The 26,232-nt window shown below is 41.3% G+C and overlaps 1 protein-coding gene across 3 annotated transcripts in view; it reads left to right on the forward strand.

Annotated features, from left to right (window-relative positions):
- Positions 1 to 9,136: 9,136 nt before the first annotated feature.
- GCC2 (GRIP and coiled-coil domain containing 2) overlaps positions 9,137 to 26,232 on the forward strand; it is a 38,150-nt gene continuing 21,054 nt past the window's right edge. For 2 of the 3 annotated variants that reach the window (XM_061168821.1, XM_061168823.1), the window contains exons 1-9: positions 9,137 to 9,186; positions 9,300 to 9,356; positions 10,281 to 10,365; positions 11,498 to 11,565; positions 15,875 to 15,979; positions 16,743 to 19,199; positions 19,944 to 20,013; positions 22,532 to 22,632; positions 22,728 to 22,826. In XM_061168821.1, coding sequence (XP_061024804.1) covers positions 9,181 to 9,186; positions 9,300 to 9,356; positions 10,281 to 10,365; positions 11,498 to 11,565; positions 15,875 to 15,979; positions 16,743 to 19,199; positions 19,944 to 20,013; positions 22,532 to 22,632; positions 22,728 to 22,826 — 3,048 coding nt within the window. In that variant the 5' untranslated portion in view covers positions 9,137 to 9,180. Of the gene's footprint in view, positions 9,187 to 9,299; positions 9,357 to 10,280; positions 10,366 to 11,497; positions 11,566 to 11,614; positions 11,756 to 15,874; positions 15,980 to 16,742; positions 19,200 to 19,943; positions 20,014 to 22,531; positions 22,633 to 22,727; positions 22,827 to 26,232 lie in introns of those variants that run through there. The other variant, XM_061168822.1, reaches the window with a different exon arrangement.

Genomic DNA, 26,232 nt, shown 5'->3' on the forward strand with positions numbered 1-26,232 from the left:
CCATCCCGGTCTCCCATCTTAACCTCCCTCCCTCCAGCGCCTCTGCAATCCTGTTCTAATCCATCAGCAACATCCGTCGGTTTTACTTCCAGGAAGTCTCATCTCTACAGCCATCCCCCTGGTTCAGAAGCGTCTCCCTCTTGCCTATAAGCTACCTAACTCATTTCTCTGTTCATCATACATCTGCCAAGCTTGTTTTCCCACAACAAGACTCATTACATTTCTCTTTAGCTCAGAATCCTTCAATGATTCTGAATGTTCACTGCCTAGAAGATAAATCCCAAGCTTTTTAGCCATCAATTCAAAGGCAGCTACAACCATATGACACGGTTGACTGACCTTCCAAACCACCTTCCAGCTGGATTTCATTCTGCCAACCACCCTCCTTGCCTCAGCGACGAGTCCCCGCGCTGGGCCCGAGCACATCTCACAGGTTCCCAGACGATGAGTTTCACTTTCACCCCACCTCCTCCTGACATTTCCTTTCCTTCCTTCCTACCCATCCAAAACATAGACAACAAGTCCAATAACCAGCACAGGTCTCCCATCTTCCTACAGATACTGCAACCTGAAGGGACCAGCTGCTCTTCTGAAGTCCTTTACACTTAGCATAATTCTTCTGTGATTAAGATTAAAGTATATCACGCTCTCTCTTGGATGTCTATATTGTCTCTTTTGTGCATATTTAAATTTTCATTTGTTTATTTTTTCTCCAAGATAGGGACATTGCTAGATACTTCATTGCACACCAAATGGCAAACAATATGCTCAAAAATAAGTAACTTAAATACTATATCAGTTAAGGAAATCTAAAAAGCTAACTTTTTATATTCTAAGTAGTCCCTGGAACAGCTATCATCTATAGCTGTGCTGTGTTAGCTACTAGCTGCGTGTGGCTATTTAAATTATCTAAAATTTGGAAAGATCCATGCACCCCAATGTTCACAGCAGCACATTTACAATAGCCAAGACATGGAAACAACCTAAATGTCCATTGATAGATGAATGGATAAATGAGATGTGGTACATATATACAATGGAATATTACTCAGACATAAAAAATGCAACCTTGTCATTTGTGACAACATGGATGGACCTAGAGGATTTTACACTAAGTGAAATAATCAAAGACAAATACCATATCATTACACTTACATGTGGAATCTAAAAAACAAAACAAACAAACAAAACAAAACAGAAACTGACTCACAGGTACAGAATGTAATGTACAGCATAGGGAATATAGTCCATAGCACTGCAATAATTTTATATGGTAACAGATGGTTACTAGACTTATTGTGGTGATCAATCCTTAATGAATATAAATGTCAAATCACTACGTTGAACACTTGAATATTAATATAATATTGTATGTCAACTATACTTCAATTAAAAAAAGTAAAAAGAGGGCTTCCCTGGTGGTACAGTGGTTAAGAATCCGCCTGACAATGCAGGTGACACGGGTTCGAGCCCTGGTCCGGGAAGATCCCACATGCCGCGGAGCAACTAAGCCCGTGCGCCACAACTACTGAGCCTGCGCTCTAGAGCCTGCGAGCCACAACTACTGAGCCCGTATGCCAGAACTACCGAAGCCCGCGCGCCTAGAGCCCATGCTCCGCAGCAAGAGAAGCCACCGCAATGAGAAGCCCCCACTCACCACAACTAAAGAAAGCCCGTGCGCAGCAACGAAGACCCAATACAGCCAAAAATAAATAATTAATTAATTAATAAATTTATTTTTTAAAAAATAATAAAACTTAAAAAAAAGAAAAAGAAAAACATCTGGGTATTTTCAAGTCTACAGCCGTGGGTTTACATAAATAATTTGTCTATATTGCTTTTAAAATAAATAATTACATTGTTAAATGTTTAGACTATTACACTGAAATATTGTCTAAATGAAAATAATAAACTGTTATTCACAAATTTTTTAAAAATTAAAAATAAGTTTAAAAGTCAAATATGTAGAGGCAGAGAGCAGAGCTGTGGCAACCAGGGGCTGGAGGAGGGGGAAACTTGGAGATACTGGTCAAAGGGTACAAAGTTGCGGTCATGTAGGATAAGTCTAGAGATTTGGTGCACAGCATGACGACTATAGTTAATATGACTGAATACTGGAGATTGCTAAGAGAGTAGATTTCAGATACTCTCATCACACACACAAAAATTGTAAGTGTATGTGGAGATGTGTTAATTACCTGACTGTAGTAATCACTCTGCTATGTTTATGCATATCAAATCATGTACACCTTAAATATATACAATTACCGTTAGAAAATAAAATAAATTTTTTTAAATTAAAATGAAAATAAAACAGACCCTGTTATATAACATTGCTTTATTTTCTACATAACTCGTTTATCTATTAAATTAATGGTTTCACTGCTTATGGTGTGTCTCTACCACTAGTTCAGCAGGGAGACTTTTTCTGTCTTAGTTACAGCTGTAGTTCCCCCACCCAGTGCCTAGCAGAATGCTTGGTGCACAGAAGATGCTCTGTTAATGTGTGTGGACCGAATGAACCACTACACAGCAGTAGCCCCCATGTTTTCCTGTTCTAGCCCAACCCAATTAACCACCAGCTGCAGGATGTCCTCCTCAGTCTCTGAGCCAATGGGAAGTGCCAGGCTGACCTCCTTGCCCCCTCTATTGGCCAGTGGAGTTCGGAGACAACCTAGCGCACCACTGCTTTGGACCTGCAGTCTTAGCCCAGAAGAGCCACCCTGCCTAACGACCACGGTGCCTGGAACCTTCTCTTGTGCTTGAATTACCCATGCTTAGTTTCTTTGTCAGTTATCTGGAAATAGGCAGAAAGGGACCAAACTTTACCTAACAGACCCTTGCCTGGATCATGTGCCTCCTCCGTGTCTGGGTCTTCAGATGATGCTAAAAAACACCACATTCAAAAGTAGCAGGAGCGCTTCGTGAGGACACTGTCCTTCTGACACGTTAGCGGTGAATCCATCTAAACACAGCAGTCCCCTTATTTTGAACCCTACTCAAATTCAGTCCTATAATAATAGATAATCTGAAATGATCAGACCCAAAACTCAACATGCAGTTGTTAAAGAAATGAGACTATAGGTGTGATTTCTTATAAATTCCTTCAGCTTGACAAAGGTCTCTGTGTCTGGTTTTATTTCATGCAAATAGAAACAAGAAGTCCTTAAGGGCTGTAAACAAGGTGCGCTGAGATATCTGCAGAATTCAATGGATTAAAGATAATTATCTAACGGATAGGACTATACTTCTTCTGAGATTTTAACATGATTTTTTCAGTTTTCATAAAGGGATGTAAGGCTTACCAAGAGTAAAATTTGGCTTTGTTTGTTTTGGCCGCACCGTGTGTATACGATCTTAGTCCCCGATCAGGGATCGAACCCATGCCCCCTGCATTGGGAGCACAGAGCCTTAACCACTGGACCACCAGGGAAGTCCCACTAAAAGTAAAATTTGGATACCAAGCAAAGGTCACTTGTTTGCGAAAAGTAATTGCATCTGGAGATCCAGCACACAACAACCAAATCTTTGGGAGAAGGGGTTTGCCTGCTGTTGCCTTGTTGAGTTTACTGAAAGGTGTACCAAATTAAATCAACAGATAGTGGGAGAAGTGGGACGAAGGGAACATGACAAGAATAAGGGTAGTGGACTGAGGCAAATCCTTTTAATTTCACCAGACCTACATTTAATTTTCATAATAAAGACACAGTGGTACTGTGAAAACAGATTTGTTGTTTTTTAACTGCAGGTGCAGAGGGTTGATAGAGGGCATCCACACAAAACCTACATTTACCATGATACCTAACGGTCAAAGACTGAACACCGCTGCTCTTAGACCAGATCATGGCAAGAATGTGCACTCACACCCCTTTCAACATAGCACTGGGGGCCTCAGCCTATGCGGCGGGGAAAGAAATAATACATACAACGCATACTTTTGGAAAGGAAGAAATAAAACTCTCCCTCTTCTTAGATGACATGATTGTCTATGTGAAAAATCCAGAGGAAAAACGTACAAAAAGCCTCATAAAACAAAAAAGTGAGTTCACAAGATACAAGGTATTGAGAGGCAGTTCTCCTTGGATTTCTCACATTTCTGAGCATCTTTCAGGCAGCGGCAATTACGGTCTTTGATCTGGACTATCTTTTCAAAGACACTGGGGAGCTGAAACAAATGGTGTCAGCAACGAGGATGTAGAGCTTTCCATGGATCGAAAAATCAGAAGTTCACTTGGTTAAGCCCTGAGCAGCCACCTCCCTGCTTAAATAAAGTGTAATTAATATAAAGCCTTGTTTACTGACATGGAGCTGCTCTGTCCCTCTGCTTCCCGGATCCCTCCCTCCACATCTGTCCCCTCTACCCAGATCCTTGAAAAGAAAGATGATTAGGGTATGGGCAGCGGTCTCGCTCCCTCCAAGATGGATATGAGTCCGTACGCATCCACACGAACATGCTCAGGAACACCAAGAGCGAGGGGCTCAAGTTTCTACAACTCTGTTAGGTAAAGACACCCAAGTCACCATCCTCCCCGGGCCCTGGTAAGGCAGGAGCGCCCACATTCTCCTGGCGGGGTCTGGACAGGGTTCACCAGGAGAAAGGAAGCCAAAGGGACCCTACGGGAGGGGCGCTTTCGGTTGATTCAATGTCCTACTGTCCTTACGTCTGAATGTTATGTGGGAACTGACATGTCATACGTCTGTGCTTCTCCGTCCCGAGTGCCAGAGGGGATCGTCCCCGTAAGAAAGAGCCTCCTGTAAAAAGGGGGAGTGGGACAAACCCCTTTGCCATTTGCTACCTGTGTGTGTGTGTGTGTGTGTGCGCGTGTGTGCGTGTGTGTGTGTGTGTGTGTGTGTGTGTGTGTGTAGGGGCAGGGGATTTTGTGGCGATGCGTCTTACATCCAGAGCACCCCGACAGAGATGACGGCTCTCAGCTGGCAGGTTAGGAGTCCCCATTTCAATGGCCCTGAAGGGGGACTCACCACACCCTCCTAACAGGCAGCCTCCCCAGTGAGGGGCCTGACAACAAGTAAAGCTTCTGGAACTATGGCTCCAGACTGCTTGCTCTCTGCCCTACCCTCACCATCACCACCATAGAGGCCAAAAGCCTTACTAGGGGTACTGGGGATGTTTTTCTTGGTCCTTTACGTTGGCTAGCCCATAAACTGCTACCATTTGAGCGTCGTGCAGAACAACAGGCTTCCCCTGAAGGTGTCCAGCAAGCTGTGGCACGCTAGCTACTCTGGTGGCTCTGCACACCCAGTAAGCAGTTTGAGCCAGAAGTCTCTGTGACTGATGACCGCTGACAGAGCCCCTGGGGAAGGGAGGAGCCCCACCTGCAAGTGCCCCTGGGGGTTTGCACTCGGTGCCTCCCGGGATGGCTGCCGGCCGCGTCCCCCCTGAAGAGCAGCCATCAGCTTCTCGGGAGCCCCTGTCAAAACTGGGTGACTGACCCAGGTAGGTCTTGTGAACCTCCAGCCTGATACTACCATTTTGGGGTGGTTCGACTCACAAAACCTTGCCTGTCAAGTGCAAATGGTGGATTCAAGAGCGGCGGCCTGGCCACGCAGGCATCTGGGCCCTACCTGCAAAAGCAGCAGCTACCTCTCCAGGGAAAGCTTTGCCCCCCGCTGAGCCAGGTGAGTCATTGCACTGGCTCATTGGAGCCCTCAATTCACAGACGCCCCTAAACGCTGAGCCTGCTTTGACTAAGCAAAAGCTCACTGATTTGCACTGGACTGCAGTGCCAGCCCTGCAACACCAAAAGCGGACACGGCCCCTCCACCCAGAGGCTTGATCCCAGGCCCCTCTCAGGGCTCTGGCCAATGCCTGCCTTGGTGAACCTTGCTCTATGCTTACTGACCCCTGGGCTTTGCCAGTGACCTAGCTACCGGGTCTGCCATTATGAAAACTAGAGTAGCATTGAAGACGCCCCCCTTGGGGCTGTGAACTGTGGAAACAAATGATGACTGCTGACTGCACTTTCCGGGGCCCTCATGTGGACATCCACAGAAAGGACCCTTCTCTGATGGGACACACGGGAACTAAACTGCTAGTTCGGCACGCGCTGCCCTGGTTGCTACCATCCTGCTGCCCGGATCCACCATCACATCAGATGTGACAACGCAGCCGCCGTCACAGAAAAGGCACAAAGTGAAGGGCTCCGTCTCTGCAGAGGCTGCCACTGGGTTCCGGACTGGTGACTCCTGTCCAGAGCTGCTCTGGCCTCTCCTGGCAGACTGACCTCCGACCCCTCCCAGGCGTTCTATTGGTGGAGCCTCATCACCGATGACACTTTTTCAGGTTTTGGTGCTGCTGTTTCAGTCCAGTCAGCCAACTGCAGTCACACCGCTGCAGTCCCTGAAACTAGAATTTGTCGTGTGTTTGGTTTTGCAGAGTTTGCAACCTGAACGTAGCATGCCTTTTACCAAAAAAGCAGCTCGACAATGGCTGACCGGGGGGTATTCCATGGAGCTCCCATGCTCCCTGCCTTCCGCAGGCATTTGATATTGTTAAGCATTGAAATGGCCTCTGTAAAAATCAACTCAAAAAGGGCTTGACTGCTTCCCTCACATCCTGGTCTGCACACCTTACCAAGGCAGGTGGTCACGAAATGTGGCTATCCCCAGAAAGATGCCCTCTGCCACTGGCTGGGTAATGATCAGGAAGAACAGTTGGCAGTTCCTTAAAAAGTTAAACATATACTTACCATAGAAGCCAGCAATTTCCCCTCCTAGGTCTCTACCCTAGAGAAATAAAAACTTAGGTCCACACAAAACTCTGTACGTGAATGTTTACAGTGGCTCTATTCACAATTACCCCAACACTCGAAACGAACCCAAATGTCCTGCAGTTGGTGAATGGATAAATAATGGCACATCCGTACAATGAATATCAGTTAGCGATGAAAGGGGACAAATTATTGACAAATGAGACAACCTGAACGAATCTCAAAGGCATTTTGCTGAGGAAAAGAAGCCTGTCTCAAAAGGTTTGTTTCCATTTATACGACATTCATGAATGACAAAGTGATAGTGATGAAGAATAGATGATGGTTGTCAGAGATTAGGGACGGGAGGCGTGTCGGCCACGATGGAGGAGGATGAGGGTAATGAAACTATTCTGTGGACTGATTACGCCAGTGATTACAAGAGTCTGTACATGTATTAAAATTCAAAGAACTGTATGCCAAAAGAAAATATTACTGTACGTTAATTGAAAAAATAAAATAAAAGGTGGGGAGGACTTCAAAAATGCCAAATTTCTTATTCCTTTTTTTATTGAGATATAATTGACATATAACGTTAGTTTCAGGTGTACAATATAATGATTTGATATTTGTATGTATTGCGAAATGATCATCACAATAAGTCTAGTAAATATCCATCATTTTTTTCTTGTGATGAGAACTTTTAAGATCGACTCTCTTAGCAGCTTTCAAGTATACAGTAGAGTATTATTAACTGTAGTCACCATGCTGCGCACAACATCCCCCGGACTTATTTGCTTCATAAATCAGAGTTTGTACTTTTCGACCCCCTTCACCCATTTTGCCCACTCCCACACCCTGCCTCTGCCACACCAATCTCTTCTCTGTATCTATGAGTTCGGTTGTTTGGGGGGGGGGGGGTTTTGGTTTTGTTTTATAAAATGTCAAAAATGTCCAAAATTTGACCAAAATTTTGGTCCATTTTATAAAAGACAAAGAAAGGCTGTGGAAATGTTCCAGATTAAAGAAGCCTAAGGAGATGTGACAATTAAATGCAAAACCTGATTCTAGCCTGGATCCCATACTGGAAGGGAAAACAAATGCTATAACGTCCTTGATGTTAATAGATACAACAAAATCCCTGTAGTCTCAGTTCTAAGCTGCCTCAAAACCCAGAAGAGAATGACCAGTGATCTTAGGTTCTGTCCTGCTGATTGGTTTCTGTATCAATTAATTCATAGATGCAATTAAGTCTTCATGCAGTGCAATGCATGTATATATACAAGGCAATGGACTACATGGAGAGGGGGCAACAGGAAGTCCTCTTTTTCTCCAAAAGGTGCTCAAAGTCTCGAGTTTCACCAACACGACCTGCCAACGCATTTAGTCACTCTTCCTTAACGGTATTCACTGCCACGTAAACATTGAGAACTTTGGTGGCTTTCAGGAATTACTCGTGATTTTTCCAAAAAGCTGTCTGAGACTATTTTTCTAGTCCCGAGGAAAGTCACTCATTTTACAACCCCGCCCAGTGTCCAGATTTACGGGCATTTTCCGAAGCCAGCTCACTGCAGGGGGATCCTTTCCACAATCTGGCGAACTTCATCCCACCTGCATCAGGGCGTTACAAGTGACAAGTGACAGCCAGTGCCAAGCTGGTGGCTCACGGAACGGAGGGGAGGCACCGGCTGCGGCAGCACGTCTTCGCCCAGGACCATCCTGGCGCCGCCCGTCCCCACCGGGCGGGGGTCCCCAGGCCGCCTCCCTCCCCCGGCCAGCGTCCCCACAATCGGGCCTGTTTCCTCAGTCCCGCCCAAAGAGTTACCGGCCACGAAAGGCAGGTGTCAGCACAGGTCCCCAACCCGCCTGTCCACCCGGAGCGGTGCTGGGCGCCGGGACTACTCACCGTCCAGGAGGAAGGCCGGCGTCCAGGCTGCCAGGCGGGACAGCGCTCCTGCTCTGCGGTCACCCACTCGCCTCAGGAACAGCTGCGCCTCGTCCCCTCGGCCACCTGCAGCCGCAGGGCACAGCCACGCGCCCGTTCCGAGGCTAAGGGCGTCTGGGGGAACTGAGGGGGGCTGAGGGGACAGCTGAGGGCACAGGAGAAGGACAGGAGATAGGACAGGTGAGGGACAGGAGAGGGAACAGGAGATGGGACAGGAGACTAGGGCGGCCGCCTGAGCGTGCGCAGTCCCCCGACGCCCGACCCTCCCAGGAGGGGCCGGGGCCCCCACTGCCCTGGTGGCGCGCCGGGCCCCGCCCACGGGCCCGCCCCTCCACGCCCCGCCCCATCGCGGGCCGGCCCGGGGTCGAGGCGGAGCGCGCGGGGAGCCACCTCCCGAGGCGGAAGCGGAAGCGCCGCCGGGCCGCGGCCTTGGAGACGCGGGGGCGGGGCCGGCGGAGAAGCGCGACCTTTGACCCGCGGCGGGGCTCCGTGGGAGGCGGCGGGCGGAAGTGCGGGCAGCGGGTGGCCATGGAGGTAACGCGTGATCCCGGGGGCCGAGGGACCACCGCCCCTCCCCGCCTGCCCTCCCCGCCCGCCGGGGTCCGCACAGCCGCATGTGACCTGCTGGCTTTCGTTGTGTTTTGCAGGAGCCTGTTCACGATGGGGTGGCCTCGCCGGCCGCTCCTGGGACCGGGAAATCCAAGGTGAAGAGACGCCGGAGCGGCGGGGTCCTGCCGGGAGGGGAGGGGGCTCCCTGGGGGACAGCTTTCCTCCGGGCTCTCGGCCTGAGCTGTCGCGGTCGCGCGTTTAGTCCCTCCTCTCGGAGCTCCCTGGTGTGAAGCCTGAGTTCGTCTCCTGGCCGCCCCGCTCAGCGCTGCTGAGAGATTCCGCAGTTTCCCAACGTTAGACGAAGCCGTCTGGTTTGTGAGGTCCGAGCGGTGGGTGGGCGTCGCGGGCTCGGCTCTGCCGGCGCCTCCGCTGATGTGAGCACAGGTCACCGCTGGGGCCCTGAACGGGCGCCCAGGAGTTGGGGACTTGCCGCCGAGGTTTATTGTTTCAAGCTGACTTTGAGACACTCGCCCAAACACTCGGCTGCATTGAAGTTTCACGGTAAACCGTGAGATGATGTGGTTGTCCCAGCTTTACGCCTAAGAAAACTGAGCCCGCAGGGGTTAAGGAACTTTCCCTGATTTTTAGGTAAAGCCTAAACGCACCCTGATTCATCTTATTGCTGTAATTAGGCTTACGTGTTTTCATGTGGCCAGAGACTCCTTTCAGCCTTGAATAGGACGAAGCAATTTTACAGATCTAAGGAACTTTACGTAGAATTAGTCCCAGTTCCCTAATTTTGCAATTAATCAAGATCTAAAAAGTGTCTTAACCTGGAACAAGGATATCTGTAACGTAGGAGGATACGTGCGATTTTCTCTACATTTCATAGTAGTTGCCGAGCTAATAGTTATTGAGTGAAACTTGCATTTGCTAATCTTAAAAAATGTGGTGGTTGATTGGCATAAAGATCTATTCAGTAGGATGTTTTTTATTTTTAGGCAGACTTTATGTTTCTTTTTTGTGGTATAGTAGAAACATGAATTCTCGCAAACTGGTAACATCACTGCCTCTTCCAGCTGGAAACATTGCCCAAGGAAGATCTTATCAAGTTTGCCAAGAAGCAGATGATGCTAATACAGAAAGCTAAATCAAGATGTACAGGTATTGGGTTGAAAATATTCATCTTGACTGCAATCTTGTTTAATCATGGTTACAACTATTAGTTTTTTAATAGTACATTGGCTTGTTTTGTTTATCAGTGAATCCAATAATATTAGTGTAGTGGAATCTGTTATTACTTAACATTCTAAAGTTTGCTTCTGATATTTTTTATTATCTCATATCTCTAAACTGCAGTTACCTTTGAATTAATAAAGTCAGGGAGGAAGATTTTAAAATACAGTTTGTTAAAGTTCAGCAATTTTTTTTTTCCTCATGTGGATCGTATATTCTTCTGAGTAAAACATTTTTTTCTAGAGTTGCCAGTTGAAATGTTAGAGACATGAAGTTCTGAACCCAAGGAAGTAAGAAGAGGCCCCAAGTAAAGTAGTAAAAGATTTGTATTCCTGGAATTTTGAAGTATATTTATTTACTGAAGTTGGTTGATTGCCTGTTCAGTTTCCCTTTCTTTATATTCCAAAAAGACAAAGATATTAGTATCCTTTTTTAATATGTGTAGGTGAGCTCTTGAATTTTCAGTAACTTAACTGCCCAGCCTAAAAGCCAAGACTTATTTACTACTAGAAAAGGTCAAACTGTGTTTCCGGAGGTTGGATCAGCTTATGATAAGAGAGTAATTTATTTGGAAAGATGTTCTAGGCTCCAGACCTAGACATGAGTTGATGAAATAGATTAACATGTATGTTTAATATGAGGTTAGTTGTTGCTTTAAGATTATACAGTAAGAAGTTATTTACAGCTGAAATAATGTCTGGGATTTGCTTCAAAAATATCAAGATGCATAAGACAAGAGGGGAAGGAGGAAGTGAATACAGGTTGGGATGAAACAAGGTTGGTCATGTCATGTAGTAATTATTAAACCAAGATGTTGGAGCATAGAGATTAATCGCACTATTCTCTCTGGGTTTTTTAATTCATTTGGAGTTTTCCATAATAAAAAGGAAAATAAAAGGTAATGCTGGGTGAACTTAGTGCTTTCTCAAAATATCTGCTGCTTCTTAAATGTATTCTAATTTATAGTGATTTTGTTTTTAAGAATGTACTTATCACTTGAGCCAGTAATTATTTTCTTCATTTCTGAACTAGTATCTTTTTTATTTTTTTAATTGTTTAGAATTGGAGAAAGAAATTGAAGAATTGAGATCGAAACCTGTTGCTGGAGGAACTGATGATATTATTAAGGTAATGAAACAGTTGTGCGTATTGCTTTAATTTTCATTTCTTTACTTAGAGGAGATGCCCGATGATAAATCGGATTTCCTTGAGGGCTGTCAGCCTGCTTGAGTGCTGTCTGGCTCCCGAGCCTTTTGTTCCACTTCCTGTCTGCCCTTGGTTACACGCTTCACCTTTCCGGTTGACTGTAAAGAGAGAGGTGAGTGACCTCTGCGTCCCTTTCTGTTCTGAAGTGGTGTTCCTTTCTGTCCTTTTCATCCTTTACACACTCTGTAATTATGGTTATTGCTTCAGTCTCAGGCCTGCTCTTCCCTCTCCCCATCAGAAAACCCCGCCACGCTCAGGACTTGGATGATTCTCTCCATTCCCATGGTTCTTTGTGAAACACGTCATGTCTTACTTGCTAACCATACTTACCTTGATGACCCGTAACTGGGCTCTCTTTCTCTTTTACTTCTACATAGTCTCGTCAGATGATAGGATGTTGATTTTATATTGTTATCCCCTGTTTAAGACCCCGAGTTGAGCATTCTTACTTATGTGCCCTTAAGGTAATTAAATGCTTTTCCTTCCCCCACTTGGCCTACCTTCTTTAACGTTTCTTTGCTTCTCAAAGCTCTGCAGAAATTTTTTTCCTTGCTTTTGCATATTTGTAATTTGAGTCATGGTATCTATCTATTCTTTGATTATATGTTATCTTAGTCTCCCAACTTGTGAGCCGTGCACAATTGAGGGACTCCCAGGAAGCTACTACCAGGAGTCTTTAAATCGCTGTGCATACCTTGCACTACCATTTTGTTCTTCATTTAGCTAAAACAGTGTATGAATCCTGAATGGTGTGCACAAATACCATTTGGATTCGTGATGTGCTGATTGGTTTAAGCATTACTGCGTTTGTAATGGTTTTGTTTATTTGGTCACTGTGTACTTCCCTAATTAGTGATAGCAAAAGTACAACTCCACGTAGTTAAAGAGCCAGTGGAGCCAGACCGCCTGATTCAGATCTTCAGACCCCTGCTGTGCCACACACCAGCTGCGTGACCACGGCTAAGTTTCTTTTTTTTTTTTTTTTAAAGTATTTGTTTATTTATTTATTTATGGCTGTGTTGGGTCTTCGTTTCTGTGCGAGGGCTTTCTCTAGTTGTGGCAAGCAGGGACCACTCTTCATCGCAGCGCGCGGGCCTCTCACTATCGCGGCCTCTCTTGTTGCGGAGCACAGGATCCAGACGCGCAGGCTCAGTATTTGTGGCTCACGGGCCCAGCTGCTCCGCGGCACGTAGGATCTTCCCAGACCAGGGCTCGAACCCGTGTCCCCTGCATTGGCAGGCAGACTCTCAACCACTGCACCACCAGGGAAGCCCCACGGCTAAGTTTCTTAACTTCTTTCTCTTCCTTCATCTGTAGACTAGGGATAATAATAAGACCTACTTTCATAGAGTTGTATTATGAGTTAGTACCTACAGTACGTAGAGCTGGATCTGTCATATAAGTACTCAATGGTTTTATTATTACCATATATTATTTGGGGGATATTTTCTACACACATGTGTACATACATACATCCATGCACAGCCACACTAAAAAGGAGGTTTTTGTATTTGAAAAGAGCACTGCAGAGATTCTGTTCTAATTTTGGATCAGTTAACTCTTAGCCCTTAAAATACTTTTCATGCTGTTGCATTTCAGAATATTCAAATATCTGTCCCTTATTTCCTCCTTATCAATGTATTCTCCCCTTATGTCAAAACTACTCCTAAAAATTTAAGGGTAGAAAATTTCTCTCAGTTAGCTAACTTTACCTTTCAGGTTATTAATTTAATATTAAAGCATGTTATCCTGGCCACTCAAGTCTCAGAAAGTAAAGGTTGGTAAAATTAAATGAGAATGAAATCTTTGGTTTCCAGTGTTAATGAGAAAATTACATTGGGGAGTGATTCAAGGAGCTGTGCATCAGTTATTCAGTTGCTGTAAGTAAGTTTTCTGTTTTAGGAAAATCATGTACTGCAATGTAATATGTCCTCTGCACCTCTGGAAAAGGGAAAAGACTTTCTTGCTATGTTTTATCTCTTCACTGGGAAAAGTACACTGGAAAAACATGGCTTTGAATACAGAATTTTCTGTCCTTCATAAAAATGTATGGCTTTTTACAATTTTTAGTTATTAAAATTTCTGATAGTCATCTTCTAGTGCATTGAAATACATCTAAAGTTTTATTGCAAACCTGGCATATTTGACTTTTAAAAAAGAGGAATAAAAACCCATATTTTCCATGTCAAAATTTGAGGTGTATGGTATTACAGTGAACTTATATGCTGCTTCCAAATGCAAGAGAAAGGTAAAAATTGCATGTCAAGATGTGGAATTTCTAGAATGTATCACTCTTGTTGTTTTCTCTTTGCTGGAATCAAATTTGTATTTCCTAGGAAATAACTGTCCATTTTGTGCCTCTAGTCTTTAAGGATATTTATAGCTGCTTTCAGATAATGCCTTCTGTATATCTCCTAAAATTATTAATGTTTTCAGGCTTCCCCTGATAGTATACCAAACAGAAGTTTACATTGCAATACTATATAATGTGAAAAAACTAATTTTAAAACTAAAATTGTTTTAACAAAAGTAATATATGCTCATGATTTAGAAATAGTACTAACAACTAAATAACTTATAATTCTAAATAGCTTATGGAAATTATCTCTGTATTTCTGAATAATATGCTTATACTGCTTTTCCTTGATTTATCCCGTGGTGGGACACTTAGCTATTAACTTCCTGTTATAACAGATGAAAATTTCGCTATCTTTCACAATGACTTCTACTTTCCAACTAGTCAAACAGATCAAATAATCGTTTACATTTTTTTCTGGACACCTGCCTCCTAAAGCCTTCTGTCCTGTGCTAATTTGGTCTGGTTGTTCTCCAGGTCTGCTGTGGTTTTCCTGGAGTCGGCCTTTTGCCATGATTCAGTGAATTATACTGCTTTCCTGTGTTGGCCCCCCACCCCATTTGCTGGGTCACAGGTCATTCACTTTCTTGGATAACCTCATTTTGGTAGAGCATGTCCTTCTCCAGCTTCCTAACAACAGATGCATAGGAGGAAAATTTTTGTCATCTTGTATTTAAAAGTGGCTTCATTCTACTCTCATGTTTGAATAATAGCTATAACTTGGTACAGAACTCTAAATATTTTCTACATCTGCTTTGTTTTTGTATTTTTGAACAACAGAGTTTTTCTTTATTATTTCACAAAAGAAGTTCAGAGGCAGTTCTGGAGTGATAGTTGACTAAGGTTTGTTTAGGATTTTATCTCGGTTTTAATGTTTAAGATTAACTTTATCTAAATTCACAGTGAAATGGGTCTGTGGTTTTCCTGTCTGTAAAGTCCTTGCATAATGTTATCAAGTTATGCCAATTGTGTAGAATAACTTGAGAATTCTTCTTGCTTTTTGTTTTGTCTGAAAAAATTCATATGTAATTGGGATAATCTGTTCTTTGAAAGCTTGATAGAACTCACCTATAAAACTATCTATTCCTCCTGTTTTCTTTGGTGGACAATTTTAAACCACTAGTTTGATTTTTAAGTAGTAATAGTATTGATGATGCTTTTTAATTTTTTTTCTTGAGTTACATTTTTCTAGGAATTTTTTTCCATACCATTTTACTTTTCAGTATGATTGGCAGATTAATAATCATAATATTCTTCTTAACTGTATAATCTGTAATTTATATATAGATAGGTTCTCCTTTTATTCATAATATTGTTTGTGACTTCTGTCTTCTCTTGATCAGTCTTACAAGAAGTCTATTTTGTTAGCTTTTTTTTTTTTCCCAAAGAACTGACTCTTGGCTGTTCTATTTTCCACTGCATTAACTTCCTTTCCTGCTTCATTTCTCTAGGAGGTAAACTTTCTCTGGGGGAGAGGGGGGACACTGGTGATTTCTTGCCCATTATTCTGAGCACGCCCAATTGAGATTGTCAGTCAATCCAATTTTTGAACCTGACTCTCCAGTTCCTGAGCATTTAGTTTGCTAATGAGTGTTTGCCAGCTTCTCATGTGTTTCCCTGCGCGAGCCCTTAGGTTATAGCTTTCTTCCTCTTTCTAATTCACGTCCTCCACGTCCTCCACTTTCAGTTTTCCAAAGATATATTGAAATTTCTCATACCCTCATGTCTTTTCTCCTTTCTTCTTTGCTCTTATGTATCTAGCTTTTTAAATATTCTTACTTTAGCATGGTTTGGAAAAGGTGAGGAGATAATTTTGCATGAAGTCAATCCACCATTTTTAACCTCAGGCAAACAAATCATCCTGTTCCAAAACAGGCATTGACCATACGTCTGGATGCTATTCTTTTGGAAAAAGCAGAGACTGAGCAACAGTGTGTTTCTTTGAAGAAGGAAAATATTAAAATGAAGCAAGAGGTTGAGGTAAAGCAACATTTTAATTTTTTTTGCTTTTTATTAACTTATATAGTATAGCTATGCATTTTAGAGCCAAGAAAAAGCATAAAAAAGCATTAAAAAGCATCTGATCTGATTTTAACTGTAATATTTACAGACAAGGAAACAGATTGATATTTAAAAAGAAAAATAACTGAAATCACCCAACTACATAGAGCTAACATTTACTTGTTCCATTGTTTAATATTCATTTTAGTTGTAATATCATTCTTTAGTAAAAATGGGAAAAAATACCTATTTTATGAAAAATTACCTATTTAAATAAGTTGATTGTCACACATGCTCTAAATGTTATCGAAAGAAAAAGAAAAGGAAGGAAGGAAGGAAAGAGAGGGAGGGAGGGAAGGAAAAGAAAGGAAAAGTTGTCTGTTCAGTTCTGGGATAGTCAAGTGTCTTTTGGGTCTGTGCTGATTTTCTCCCAAAAGCTGTATTACTCTATTCAGGAGATATTCATTAAAGCCTATGACTTAATACAACTTACATAATTTATTACCATTTAAAGGAAAATTAAATTCAGAGATTTCCTAGCTTTTAGTTATTGCTTTGAGTAACCTATTTAGTACTGCTTAAGGTAGTCAGAGCTTCTAAGCAGAATTCTTGGAATCTCAGTATCGTATTTCTTTATGTACCTTTCTGCTCATTTCTTATTTTTTGAGCCTATGTCTAATATTTTTCCTGAGGGCAGGGGTTTGTTTTGTCTTAAATAATTCTTGTGTGCTTACTTTTATAGGATTCTGTAACTAAGTTGGAAGATGTGCACAAGGAGTTTGAACAATCAGAAAGAAACTATGCGAAAGAAATGGAAAATTTGAAAAATGAATTAATGGCAGTACATTCCAAATACAGTAACGATAAAGCTGGTTGGCAAAAGGAACTGGAGGAAGCAGCAAAAAAACAATTAGAGCTTTCAGAACAAATCAAATTTCAGAGTGATTCGGAAGATAATGTTAAAAAACTACAGGAAGAGATTCAGAAAATTAAGCCAGCCTTTGAGGAGCAAATTTTATGTCTGCAAAAGCAGTTAGAAGCTGCCACAAATGAAAAGGAGCGAGAAATTACTCATCTCCAAGGAGTCACTGAGGCTAATTCTCAGCAGTACCAAAAAGAAATTAATAGTTTGCAAGAAGAACTTTTACGGTTGAAATCTACACACCAAGAAGAGGTGAAAGAATTGAAGTGCCACATAGAAGCATCTGCTAAAGAACACGAAGCAGAAGTAAATCATTTAAACCAGCTAAAGGAGAACTTAGTCAGACAGTGTGAGGCAAGTGAGAAGAACCTTCAGGAGAAATATGAATGTGAATTAGAAAATGCAAACCAGGAAAATCAAATGTGTTCTTTGCCCTTACAGGAAGATACTCTTGTAGAACAAGCAGTAAATGAAAAAGTCAAACACTTAGAAGATACCCTAAAAGAACTGAAGTCTCAACATACCATCTTAAAAGACGAGTTAACTTACATGAATAATCTTAAATTAAAACTTGAAATTGATGCCCAGCATACAAAGGATGAGTTTTTTCATGAACGGGAAGATTTAGAGTTTAAAATTAATGAATTATTACTAGCTAAAGAAGAACAGGGGTGTGTAATTGAAAAATTAAAATCTGAGCTAGAAGATTCAAATAAACAATTTTGCTGTACCGTAGAACAACATAACAAAGAAGTACAGAGTCTTAAGGAACAACATCAAAAAGAAATATCAGAACTAAATGAGGCATTTTTGTCAGGTTCAGAAAAAGAAAAATTAACATTGATGTTTGAAATACAGGGTCTTAAGGAACAGTGTGAAAACCTACAAAAAGAAAAGCAAGAAGCAATTTTAAATTATGAGAGTTTACGAGAGATTATGGAAATTTTACAAACAGAGTTGGGGGAATCTGCTGGAAAAATAAGTCAAGAGTTTGAATCAATGAAGCAACAGCAAGCATCTGATGTTAATGAACTTCAGCAGAAGCTCAGAACTGCATTTAATGAAAAAGATGCTCTTCTTGAAACTGTGAATCGTCTCCAGAGAGAAAATGAAAAGTTATTAACCCAGCAACAATTTGTACCAGAACTTGAAAATACCATAAAGAACCTTCAAGAAAAGAATGAAGTGTATTTAGTTAGTCTCAGTCAGAGAGATACCATGTTACAAGAATTTGAAGCAAAGATAAGTTCTCTTACTGAGGAAAAAGATGATCTCGTAAGTAAAATTAAAAGTTCTCATGAAGAGGTGGAGACTGTCTATCACAAACGTGAAAGGGAAGAAAGGTTGATTGTAGGACCCAGGGAGAAAGTGGAGCAGACTACCCAGTACAGCAGTGAGCTAGAACAAAAGGTAAACGAATTAACAGCACGACTAGAAGAAACCTTAGAAGAAAAGGATCAAAAGGACCAAAAACTGGAGAAGCTTATGGCTCAGTTGAAAACTCTCTCTGAAGACCAGGAAGCAGTGTCATCTGAAGTGAAGTCTCTTCATGAGGAAAACAGTAGACTGAGTTCAGAAAAGAACCAGTTGAGCAGGGATTTGGAAGCCCTCCTGTCTCAAAAAGAAGGAGGTTTTATGCTGAAGGAGCAGATTTCTGAATTAGAAAAGAAACTTCAGTTAACAGTTGAAGAAAGAGATAATTTAAATAAACTGTTGGAAAATGAGCAAGTTCAGAAGTTATTTGTCAAAGCTCAGTTGTGTGGTTTTCTTGAACAAATGGAGTCAAAAGTTTCAGAAAAAAGTGAAGAACAAGATGTTGTAAATGTCCTACAAGCTGTAGGTGAATCCTTAGCTAAAATAAATGAAGAAAAACACAACTCGGTCTTCCAGTATGGTAAAAGGGTAGCAGAGTTAGAAAAAGAGATTAAGTTCCTCCAAGAAGAGAATGTGATTCAATGTGAGGAACTTAGGTCTTTACTAAGAGACCGTGAGCTAGAGAAAGCTCTCTTAAGGAAAGAGTTAGAAGAAACCATCTTGGAAAAAGAGGCCCTGCAGTCTGATCTTCTAGAAATGAAGAATGCTAATGAACAAACAAGGCTTGAAAATCAGAATCTCCTAATTCAAGTTGAAGAATTATCTCAAAAATTATGTAGCAAAAATGAAAACCATAATGAAAAAGAAAAATATTTTATAAAGGAACTTGAAAACCTAAGGCCATTACTAGAACAAAAAGAATCAGAATTGCAAGATGTGAGAGCAGAGTTGATATCATTAAAGGTACTATTAATTTGCATTTTACTGATTTTAAAATAAATTCTTAGTTCTAGTCATAGACTCTAGAAAATATATATATTATTGCACTTTGAAGTCAGAAGTAAATTTTTAGCATTTAAGATCAAATGCATATTTCTGAAAGTACATTAAACATTTTCACATCACACTTTATCACAGTGATCACTTTTTGGTTTTCGATCATTTTAGAATTTTGTTTTTATATAAGATTAGATGATTAGGTGGTTAAATGTTAAAATTGTATAATTAGTTACCAGCAAAGCTACAAGTAAACATGGAAAAATTTGAATTTCATCCTTGTGTGGTATGCATATTAACTTAAAGAGCACTGTTGAGCAAAAATGTAGGCTAAAGTGGTATTTAATTTTAACCAAAAATTTAGGGTTTTTTCCCCAAATCATGACAGGATAAACTATAATCATCATTTAATCTTTTCCTTATTGCATTATGTATTTGATAATCTGTTGGGTGGTGTTCGTCTTGGCCTTGGATATTGCTGTTTTTTATAGTAAAAAACATGACCTATACTATGTTTATAGTAAAAAAAACATCATGCTACATGCATGATAAGGTCAGAATTACCTGGTCTATCAAGGGAAGAAAAAGACTGTTCACCAAATTGCTTTTTGTATGAATTCTCTTTGATAATGATTTTTTTCATGCTTAACATGACGGCCAGTACATCATGGGGAATGCAGTGATTGTCTTTGTTTTTCCTGTAAAATCTAGGATTCCTTAGAGAAATCACCTTCTGTAGAAAGTGATCAACCTTCAGTAAAAGAGTTTGAAGAAAAAATAGGTAACTATGGTTTTGCATATGTTGTCACAGTTAATTACACAGATTCTTTTTAGTGTTAGAATAGATTGGGAAGTATTGTCACCAATTAATGAGTTGTTAAAAACATGATGAGTAGCTCTCTCTTCCTGATGCCCCCACTCTTGCCCTGCTGCCATCGGCTTGCCTTCCCTTTCAAAGCTCTCATTTTCTATTGTTTAATCCAAAGGAGTGATGTGATTCCATTTATAAATGGTTCCATGATTGGTTTTGGATTTTTCATGCATTTAGCAACCTTATTTGAATGCCCAACTACCTAGGCACTGGTAATAGGAACGGGGTTAAGATACACACCACACAGACCGTGTCTTCAAAGAACTCACTGCAAGAAGGGGCTGTTACTGCAGTACTTTGGGGTGTGGACAGGGTACGCTGGTGACAGTACAGGAAGACATGATTAACTGCTCGTTTTGAGTTAGGAAAAACATCACAGAATAGGCTGTACTTGTGTGTTGAAGAATGAGAAATTTGACACGAGAAGAAAGGTACTGCAGCAGGAGGGCACAGCAGGTGCTTGTACGTTAACATCCATGACGTCCAGGAGCCTCCTAGGAAATTCTGGAGAGGCAGGAGTCTGAGCATGAAAGGGCTGGTGTGTTGTGCAGAAGAGCTGGGACTTCCCCATACCCATTTATTCCTCAGAGTAACATTAGGAGGTAGCTCTTTTATTCCCATTTTAAGATGGAGAAACAAACTTAAAAAAGTGTTGTGTGATGTACCCATAATTCCTCAGTTTAATGCCCAGTGGGATTGGTGGGGGAGAGGGGACGGGTGGTTGAAAGAATTTGGAATGACCCACAGTTTTCTGTAATGGATGACTGGGGAAGGTCGGGTTAGGGGAGAGCATGAGTTCAGTTTTAGACAAATGAAAATTACCACCCCAACTGGAGATGTCGAGTAGACTGCTAACTGTGCAAATCTGGAGTTAATGGGGAGAGGGTTAGACCAGATAAAACTCCATGCTTAACACAGTGGGCATTAAAAGCCATGAGGTTGAGATCGCAAGGAAGTGAGCGTAGGAAAAAAGACGAGGACCAGAGACAGTTCTCCGTCAAAAGTCAGAAAGATAGAAACAACCAAGGAGAATGAGAAGGAATAGCCGGTGAGGTAGCGCCCAGAGCATAAGATGTCTTTGAAGCTAAGCCAGATGAAGTACAGGTGGAGGACGCGCTTGAGGAGGGAAGAAAGGTCACACTAGCACTCAGAGCTAACCCGAGCTAAGCAGCATCCAGCTCGTTGGCGACTTGATAACACTTGCCATGATGTACTGAAGCCAGAGCCTGGTTGAAGTAGGTTCAAGGGGAAAATGGGGGAAGAGAAATGTGAGGGCATGTATAGACCACGCCTAGAAGGAGTTTTGCTATAAAAGAAAGAAGACATGGGACAGTGTCCAGAGGGGAGATGTGCTCTTTTGCCTTTCTTTGTGTGATGTTTCACCTGTCCTATCATGACCCTCCCCTCCCCTCTTTAGCTGCTTCCACTCTTTGTTCCTGACCTTAATCTCTTGGTGATATTTTTCTTATTGCATGTTTGTAAACTGTTGGGAAAAAATCTGTTAGAGAGGGGGATTTGCTGCACAAGAGGGGAGAATTGCTACACTGATGCCTGAGTAGGTGAGAATGTGCGGGATGACATGAAGGAGTGGAACACTTGGCCTGTGCTACGTGCACAGACAGTGCACCTGTAGCAGCCAGAGGAGGGCAGCATAAGTGAACACAGGGGCTGTGAACCCTGGATGAAGAAGCAGGGACAGAAATTCAGATCATAGCTGAAGTTAAGCAGAGATACCAAGAAGTAAGATCTGGATCACTGGCGTTTAAGTCGGGGAGATGGTTAGAGAGGTTACGGGAGAGATCCAGATTGGACACGTAAGCAGATTGCAAGTTCAGCTGCAAAAATCAGACCCACCAACCAAGAGCATGTGCCTATGGATCATAAATGTTTAAGTGCATCTGATATCTCCTCTGCTTGATCCTGATGTGCACGTCACCACCTGAAAGCCTAGCATACCTGCGTCTCCAGAAAATCTTCTACTGTTAAAGGAGTCCTGCCAGCCTCTCCAGTTCATAGACACTTATGAAATGGCTAAAAACAGTAGGCTGGGACTTCCCTGGCGGTCCAGTGGTTAAGACTCCGCACTTCCACTGCAGGTGGCACGGCTTCTGTCCCTGGTCAGGGAGCTAAGATCCCATATGCCACGTGACATGGCCAAAAAAAAAAAACAAAACAGTAGGCTGTTGTGGAAGATTGAAGAAAATGAAAATTCTTTACATTGTTTGCCTCATTTAGAAAATAAGTAAGGTTTTACTTTAAAAACTAGATATTAATATTTTGCTTTTACTTTATTACTTTTAATCTCAAATTGCAGATTTTGTGTTCCAGATTAAAGATCCATTTCTAGGGCTAAAGTAAGTAAATAATGGGAGTATTTTCGCTATTTTCCTTTGAGTCTATAGATAATTGTTTCATTGTATGTTTTTAGCATATCTGGAAGAAGAATGCAAAGACAAAGAGGAGAAAATAGAGAAATTAAAACTAGTTGCTGTGAAGGCAAAGAAAGAACTAGGTTCTAGCAGAAAAGAGGTAAGGTGACTTAAAAAGGCAACGTTTAAGGAACTTAACATGTTAGAAAATCAAGTTTGTCTCTACATAAAAAAACTATTGTGTATTTAAAATAGGCCCAGACGCTACGGGAAGAACTTGAATCTGTTCGCTCAGAAAGGGATCAGGTGTCTACTTCCATGAGAGATCTCATTCAAGGAGCAGAAAGCTATAAGGTAAAAATAGTTATTTTAATAACAAGTTATATTTGTAACTTCTAAGTTAAGGAATGCACTAGGAATGTAAAACTCTTGTCCATAACATAATCACCTTGTATTTTTTAGTAAATCTTTTTTTCTATTTTTTTGTGTAATGTATCATCCTAGTATCAGATTTTAAGTGGCTAAGCTTTAAATATGCCTTTAAGCTATTGTTTTTTAAAACTAAATTTCTGTTTTGGGATTTCCTAATAAAATCAGTAACAAAAAAGATGGCTATCGTTACTGTTATTATTTAATAGTCTTCTGGCCAAGTGAATAAATGTGAAAGTTAGACACGTCTAACACGAAAGTGAAAACATTTGAAGGCAATATTGCTTGTCTACCTAAATAACATGAGAATCTATTATAAAAAATATAAGAATTAAAAATAAGAGAAAAATGCATATTTTTTTATGCATTCAAATATTTATACAGCCAGGCTAAGTACTGATTACTGGGGAGACGGTGGTCAACCAAGTAGACGGAGTTCCTGTCTGCTTGGGACTTAAATTCCAGTGGCAGACAAAAATCCAAGAAAATACTGTGTGGAAAAGTAAAGGCGGGTAGGGGGAGGAGAGTGGCCAGTAGTCAAGTGGGATTTGATGGAAAGAAGAAAATACCAAAGTAGTCCAAAAAAATGAAATTTCAGGAAGAACTTTAATGAGACTAAGTGAAAAGAGAAAATTGACATCTTGCTCTACCAGACACTAAAATTTATTATAAAACTACATAATGTGATACAGTTCTGATGCAAAAATAAGGCAGATTAATTGAACAGAAGACAGAGACTTCTGGGGACTTCCCTGGCGGTCCAGTGGTTAAGACTTCGCCTTCCAATGCAGGGGGTGTGGGTTCGATCCCTGGTCGGGGAGCTAAGATCCCACATGGCTTGGGGCCAAAAAACCAAAACAGAAGCAATATTGTAACAGATTCAGTAAAGACTTTAAAAATGGTCCACATCAAAAAATCTTTAAAAAAAAAAAAAAAGACAGAGACTTGTGTATAAAAACAAGCACTTACAGTCCCCAGGCACTCTTCTAAGTGCTTTACATGTTTTATCACACCTGATATGTGTGTGATAAGTATGTTATTAATGTTGCTGATTCACCGGTAAGGAATCAGAGGCACGGAGGTCACAGAGCAAGTAACTAGTAGAGCTGGGGTTGGATTCAAGCAGTCTGGTTCCAGATCTGTTCTTTCACCAACTAAACTATGCAACCCCAGTAAGATTTGAAAACAGAGAAGCCAATGCAGAAGGAATCAGAAAACTACTTCAGGAAAATTTGGTTAGATTTTTACTTCAAGCCACACACCAAAATAAATTCTGCAGTTTTGTCAAAAATGAAAGCAATTTTTTTAAAACCTAGAATAAAATACTTGATTATTCGAGCTCTGGATACAAAATACTTTTCTCAACTTAAAAGCAGTTAAAGAAGTTACAAGGGAAAAGACAAATTGAACTAGATAAAATATAAAATTGACATATGAAAATATGACAGGGGGTTAGTATCCTTAATATATAAAGGTATAAGTCCATTTTTTTAAAAAACACTTCTTTGAAATTCATATATGGGGTTGTCTTTTATGAGCCATTAGGAGCTTGCTTCTTTACATTTTCAGAACCCATATGATTTATTATCTCCTGCAAAGGTAGACCAGGTATAACAATTTATTTGTTTAAAATATGTATTTCAAAGGACTGGGAAAAAAAGAATAGAACATCCAAGAACTGTGGAACAGCTGCACAAAGCATAGCATATGCGTAATGAATGCCGGAGGAGAAGAGAGCGCAACAGAAATATCTGACACGATAGTGACTGAGAATTTACCCAAACTAAGGTCAGATGCCAAGTTACAGACCCAGTAAGCTCAGAGGACACCACACGGGGTACATACCAAGATAGTCATGTTCAAACTACAGAAAATCAAAGGTAAAGTCCTGAAAGAAGCCGTAGGGGAAAAAATACCTTATTTATAGAAGAGCAAATATACGAATTACATCCAACTTCTCAGAAACCATACAAAAAAGAAGCACGTGGAATGAGTTAAAGTGTTGAGAGAAAAAACCCACCAACCTAGAATTCTGTAAAATTATCCTTCAAAAGTGAAGGAGCAGTAGAGTTTCTCAGATAAAAATTGAGGGACTTTGTTGCTAGTAAACGTGCCTTTCAAGAAATGTTACAAGTTCTTTAGAGAGAAGGAAAATGATATAGGTCAGACCCAGAAGAGGCAACACAATATTTTTTGTTTATTTGTTTTTGGCCGTGCCGCGCATGTGGCATCTTCGTTCCCCGACCAGGGATCAAACCCAGGCCCCCTGCAGTGGAAACATGGAGTCTTAACCACTGGACCGCTAGGGAAGTCCCCAACACAATATTGAAGAAGAACAGAAGAACAACGTGGGAGGATTATCCTACCCGACTTCAAGACTTACGGTAAAGCTACAGCAGTCAAGACAGTGTGGGGTGATATTGGTAAAAGAATAAAGAAACAGAACAGTGGAACAGAATAAAGCCTAGAAGCAGACCACAAATATAGTCAACTCATCTTTGACAATGGAGCAAAGATAATCTTCAACAAATGGTGCTGGAACAACTGGACATCGACATGCAAAAAAAATGAATCTGTCCACAGACCTTACACCTTCACAAAAATTAACTCAAAGTGGATCACAGACATAAGTGTAAAACACAAAACTATAAAACTCCTAGAAGATAACATAGGAAAAACATAGGTCATCTACACCCTCGATGACCTTGGGGAAGACTCCAAAGGCACAATCCATGAAGGAACTGATAAGCTGCACTTCTTTGAAGGCCACTTTCAAGGAAAACTCAGAACCATTTTGTTAGTTATTTTGTACAGGGATTCATTTTTGTGCGGGAGAGCAGTCAGGAACAAGGCAAAAACAGGATTTAGAAGAAGCGGGGAGAGGAAACACAAACTACAGGCAATCTGGAAACAGTGACTCTCATATATTTTGGAGGATAACCCCACAGGCTGGCGTATAGCACAAAGGTCAGTCCCAGGATTCTGTCCTTGAGTAGGGGCCAACTAGGAATATCAAAGAAAAAAATTCAGTTGGTTTTAGAGTCTTCGGAAATTGGTGAACGTTTTGCATCAAAGGGTGAGACTGTATAAAATGTCTTCTTGTGTTCTTTGATTAGCACCTCTGCCTCACCTCAGGCCAGGCCCGAAACAACTCCCTCAGCAAAATTCTTTAGGTGGGGTTAACGGGACCAGGTTAAACTTTTTCTCCTCCCTCCTTAAATGTTGTATACATTTCAGAAGTTTATTTTTGATGACTAGGATATATAACTGGGAGATGCTATATTGTATACATTTTAAATCCTCTTCCCTTTAATAGATTTCCCCACCCATA

This window comes from Eubalaena glacialis, chromosome 14 (genome assembly GCF_028564815.1).
Source record: "Eubalaena glacialis isolate mEubGla1 chromosome 14, mEubGla1.1.hap2.+ XY, whole genome shotgun sequence".
Lineage (NCBI taxonomy): Eukaryota > Metazoa > Chordata > Mammalia > Artiodactyla > Balaenidae > Eubalaena > Eubalaena glacialis.